Source organism: Sinocyclocheilus grahami, unplaced genomic scaffold (assembly GCF_001515645.1).
Source record: "Sinocyclocheilus grahami isolate Dianchi unplaced genomic scaffold, SAMN03320097.WGS_v1.1 scaffold4205.1, whole genome shotgun sequence".
Classification (NCBI taxonomy): Eukaryota; Metazoa; Chordata; class Actinopteri; order Cypriniformes; family Cyprinidae; genus Sinocyclocheilus; species Sinocyclocheilus grahami.
The window spans coordinates 6,912-12,832 of NW_015509187.1; the positions used below are offsets into that span (position 1 = coordinate 6,912).

Below are 5,921 nucleotides of genomic sequence, written 5' to 3' on the forward strand. Positions count from 1 at the left end.
GACACTGTAATAAAATGGACACTTTTTTTAAAGGCAGCATAAATGAAATTAAAATTTGATTAATTGTCATGAAAATATCACGATACTCAAATAGCATTTGAATGGAATCCACTCAAAGGCCTACTGTGTCCATTATATCAATTACCACTGAACTTTTTAAAAAAACAAATAGGTGAGTGAACACAAAAACACCAATTTATTAATTTAATATGGGGTAAATATCTATTCTGCAGAAAGCTCAGGAGACACTCATTTTCTGAGTGTCTTTTTGAGTTTACCAACAAGTCTTCATAATAAAGCATAATGCCTTATGTAAAAGAAAAAACTGCGATTCATGATACAACGATTCATGATACAACGCCATGTCTGACGCATACAGGATGTACTCATCTGATTAATCTGTTGAGTATTCAAGTAAACAAAATGACTAGTAGCTAGTAGACGGTACAGCAGCTCACTAGGTTTTGGAACTCAGTCCATCAGACGCTGTTACCTTTACTGAGCCGAGGCTCAGAGCCTGGCTTTTGTGTTGAAATCATCACAACATATGGAAACTCCCAGAGAGGCCAGGAAGCATCATGGATGTGTTTGTGAGGGAGGGCTACATTACCAGTGACCTGGTTGGTGGGAAGAGGCACATGTACTTGCAGCCAAATTCAGTTGGAGTGTGAGTGTGTGTCCAGCACTGTAGGCCTGGCCGTCTCTATCGTCAGAAATGGAGGGAACGGTTTCGTCCAACACCTCCGTCCTGTTCTCATTTACAGACATTAGCTTTCATACCCTGCTGATCTGAGCAAACACACTGGCCAGATAACTACATGAAAGGAAATGCCTACTCACCCGACAAGGACGAGCCTCTCTCTGCTGTTTGTCTCTGGTAGTAATCAGTACAAATACACACACCTGTTCTCCCTTCGCAAGCTGCCAGCAAGGTAAACCACCTTAAAAGGCGATATTAACTTAAATTAATGCCCTTTAACAAAGTCCTCATCCTGTAATGATTAACTTTACCGCACTCATTAGATGGGCAAAGCTGCTGCTGTTTTTAAATCATTGCTGCGTCCCAACTTGCATACTAGTCTAAACAGTGTGCCAGAAAAGATTTTGTATGTCCCAAATCACAGGACATTGAAAATAGTACTCCAAAGTTGCCTGATATTTCCTAATGGGTGAATCTTAAGATCTTTATTTCCTGTTTAGGTCATAATTCAATTCTGAAAAACAATGAATGAATGTATGAATGAATATTAAAAATGATATGCTAAAGTATTCAGATGGTGTCATTGAATCAGCATCAGCATGTGTCTAATGAGAAAAAGCTTTATCTCAAAATTACCTGTCCAGAGAATAGAATTTATTCAAATAGACTATTGAAATGCGCTATATTCCAAGCCTTATCAAGCCATATAATAACATTGTGTGACAAACAGACCAAAATTTGCAATTTTTTCACTGATAATCACAGTCTCATATCGCATGGCTTCAGAATACTTGAAATATAGTGCATTTTATGTTGCATTTTTTGAAACAGTGTTGTGAAATTGATAAATTGAGCTTTCTGTGTACAACGTCATTATTTTCATGACAATTAAGCACATTTCACCCCAAAATCATTACCACATAGAAATAAATCTCAGTAGTATTACTATATTGGGGAAAATATATTTTCATCGTACATACATTGTAATACACTGATTGGTTGATCATTAAGAAAATAGGATCATAGCCTCACTACTGTACACACTCATAAGTTTGTACTTTCCTGAAGTACATGGTTTTAGTGCATATTATAAGTAATTTAATATAAATAACTCAAATCAACTGAAATTCATGTTGTAATATTGTTATGCTCTCAAAAGAAAACTGTGTATTAAGAGTATATAAAGGGCATAGATTATTGAGGACTTTAAGTGAGCTGTGATTGGTGGTCGAATAGAAATTGAATGGACAGGTTCCAATTCTGTCCCCTGTAGCAGGTGCTGAGAACATTGATATGCAGGGGAGACAGTCTACTATAATAAAGCAAAGCTACATTTTTTCACGTTTCTCTAGCCATTCTTAATAGAATCTCATCACTCACTGAGAGTAAACAGTGTCTGTGCAGGGAAACACACTATAGCAAACATCATGGGACCATATGCCACAGCATTCAGATGGTCTCATAGCATCAGCATCAGTGTGTGGCTAACGAGAAAAAGCTTTATCACAAAATCACCTGTGCGGAGAACAGAATTTATCCAAATAGAAATGCTGCTTGTTTATGAAATGCATAAGTCCACTTAAAGGAACAGTTCACCCAAAAAGCAAACCCAAATCTGTAAGCTGTGTGTGTGGAACACAAGAGAAATACAGATGAATCTTAATGCAACTTTCTTACCACAACTCGAGCTCAAAAATAAGACTCGTCAGCTATATTCCAAGCCTTCTGAAGCATACAATAGCTCTGTGGGACAAGCAGACCCATGCACTGTATTTCAAATCATCTGAACAACAACTTTATATGACAAACAGACCAACATTGTCATTGTTTCAAGACATTTTATGTCACATTGTAGGATCATTAAGACAATATTACGTCTATAAGTCATATACTCTTTTGGTTTTTTTCAGTGTGTTTTGGGGTTTGATCACAATAAACTATTAAATAGTGTTAAAATGTGTTTTATTATCCTTCTATATATAGGTTCTACCAATGTGGTGGCCTGCTCTGTGCATGGAATAAGACGGGCTATGACTGCAGCCTTGCACATCATCATGGGTATGTTTTTTTTTTTTTAAAGCTTCTAGCCATTCAGTAGCCTTACAGCTGCCTGTATGCTAACAGTAAGGCCTTAAGGAACCACGGGACTTAATGGAGCACAAATATACATGATCATAATATGTAAATGGGATTCATATTTACTTTTCAGTTCCACTGAGTTATGTGTGCAGGGGCAACGGTTTCATTTTCACCCATTGGAAGTCTCTCTCTCCCTCTTTTTGGTGCATCCCAATGGTAGTGCATGCGGTGGCTCTCTGTAATCTGTTGTTTAATTAGAGTGCACAGGCTGTTGTTATGGGGGCCGAAAGAAGGCAAGTCCCCCACACAGACTCTGCCTCTCCAGCTTTGGAGATCATGGTTAACAGGTCCCATGGAATGAGAGACAGTCCCAGGAGAGGTGGAGATACGTCTGTCGTCAATCACCCATACAGTCCCGTCACAAACACTGAGTTTCTTTGACGTGGTTGTGGGCCGTCGTTGGAAGTGTTACTTCTGGCTGGCAGTGTTTGCTTTGGCTTTAGTACTGCATGTTCCTGTCTGTCTGTCTTTCTGCGAGGCGTATTTGAAGTTAGCACCAATATGTCTGGGCCAGTGTGTCGACTGTGCAAGCTCTCCTGGGCTTATCTTAACAGACAAGCGGATTTGGCTTGTGTCAGGGGATTACATGCGCAAGCTAAGCTTGCATCCTCTAAAAAAAGACTGGCAAAAATTTTGCTTTACAGCTGAATTACGACTGGGATGAACACAATCAGAACCGCACAATAGAATTACAGAATCAGTTGTGCGCGCGAGTTAATGAGATTCTTTGTTGTCACTGTATCATTGTTCTATGTAGATTACTGATAAATTATTATCTAGTGATATTTTGTTTTCCAATCACAGGCTTCATATGAAGTTCATTGTTGCATTAAAGGAATAGTTCACCCAAAAATGGAAATCCTATCATTATTTACTCACCCTCATGTTATTCCAGAACGCTGCTTTTATTTGCTAATGGAGAAGACAAAAAGGAGCATTTTAGGGTATCTTCATATAGTTATTTTCCATACAATGACAATCAGGCTTTAAATGTACAAAAACAGCATAAAAAGCAACAAATGACTCATGAACTATATTCTAAGTATTCTGAAACTTTGGGTGAAGAACAGGATGAAATTTAAAGGCATAGTTCACCCAAAAATGAAAACCCTGTCAATTACTCACATTCATGTCATCCCAGAGTGCTGTATGCAGTTATTTACTTCTGGAGAAGTCAAAAGGAGAAATTTTAGTGAATTTTCATAGTTCTTTTCCATACAATGACAATCAGGGTTCAAAATGTACAAAAAAATGTGAAAGTCTACTAAAGTCATACTGTAGCTTTGTGTGAAGAACAGACTCAAATTTAAAAGGATAGTTCACCCAAAAATTTAATTTCTGTCAATATTTACTCACCCTTATTTCATTCCAGAATTATGTATATCTGTAGGAGACAAAAGGAGATTTTTAGGGAATCTTCACATAGTTCTTTTTAATACAATGACAATTAATATAACTCATTGACTATACTCAAAGACTAAGATATCTAAAGTCATATGTTAGCTTTGTGTAAAGATACCGTTTTGTAACAGTATGCTGGTATTTACTTCTGTAGAAGACAAAGTGAGAATTTGTTAAGGAATTGTCACATTTTTTTCATACAACAACAATTAGGCTTTAAAAATGCACAAAAATACCATATAGTCCATATGACTCATGCACTATATTCTGAAGTCATATGATAGCTTTGTGTGAAGAAAATACTGAAATTTAAAGGGAGAGTTAACCCAAAAAAGCTTATTGGTCATAATTTACCCTCATTTTGTTTGAAACATTTGACTTTATTTCTTATGTGGAACACAAATATGTTAATAAATTCTGCATTTTTTTTCATGCAATGAAAGTTAATGGGGTTCTATGTTGTTTGGTACCCATTGACTTTCATTGTATGGATGGGTTAAAACAGTTAAAACATTCAAGTTTGTTTCACAGAAGAAAGAAAAAGAATAATGGACGTTTGGAACAGCATTTTTGTAAAGATTTTATAAAGATGCGCCATTTAATTAAGCCGACTGCTGTAGCCTATATCAAGCTTAGGCTGTTTTCCCTAAATTTGTATATATACTGTTTGAATGACAGCTTGGTAAATCTGTTGGCAATCAAATATTCAATATCGCTACTCATAAGTACTTGGTACATTATCAGCGCAGCAGGAGACGTTCAAACTAATATCACGTAAGTTACGTCTCTAATGATTGGTTGATATGAGAAGGGAGGCTAGCCTCCCTTGCCAGGTTTCTTTTCTCAACACACCTCAGTGCTGAAAGTGAACACTCGATGCTGATTGGCAAATTTTTTTAACCAACGGAGGCACGAGAGCTCCGCGCTCCCCTGGCCTCCCCCTCCCCTTCTCTATCACCTAGCTGTTGCAATTACATCAGCAGATTCGGCACATTCGCGATAGAAAAGCGGCGCTTTCACGTTATGGTATTACAACTGTGAAATTACAAACAAAAAATACACATTCTGAGACATGAACTGAAATGAATTGTGAATTTTATTAACATTAAATCATCCTCCTCCCATTTTCACCTCATAATTATGGGGAGGCTGTGCCTCCCCTGCCTCCCCCGATGAGCAGCCACTGCACCACGGTATGCTCGCCATCTCAGCAGGAACGTTGAGAAACATCCTTGTACCGTCGTGATTAATTGCTCCATCAAAACATTGTGGCTCTCAGTACGAACCGCTGAGCTAAGTGTAGGCACTCGCTCAACAAAAGACAGCTTTTCCTTAGAAGACATTCCGACATGCAGGAATTAAGCATCTTATGTTAAGCGAACTGAATAAAAAACACGTTTTTCCCTTTCTTCACTACACAAAATGTCTGGCTTTTGTCGCTGCGAGGTAAAAGAGAAACATCAATGGCACATAAGACACCTGACACGAATGAGAGCGTGATGCCCATTTAGGAGGGCCAATATAGGGCTTGTTCATTTCTAATTAAGCAATATTTACGCATGTGAATAAGGCCAACTGGCTGGATTTGGAAGGATTCAATGAATAATTCATGAGCAGCGATAGCATATGCATGGGTAGACAGAAGGAGGTCAGGAATGTGCCGGGCTACGGGGACTGGACT

At 38.0% G+C, this 5,921-nt stretch overlaps 1 protein-coding gene across 1 annotated transcript in view; it reads left to right on the top strand.

Moving 5' to 3' along the window:
• Positions 1 to 2,627: 2,627 nt before the first annotated feature.
• LOC107576712 (ceramide kinase-like protein) overlaps positions 2,628 to 5,921 on the top strand; it is a gene marked incomplete at its 3' end in the record, with an annotated part of 6,721 nt that continues 3,427 nt past the window's right edge. Inside the window, exon 1 of the mRNA XM_016262854.1 lies at positions 2,628 to 2,758. Within this exon, the coding sequence (XP_016118340.1) occupies positions 2,656 to 2,758 (103 nt within the window). The remainder of the gene's footprint in view (positions 2,759 to 5,921) is intronic.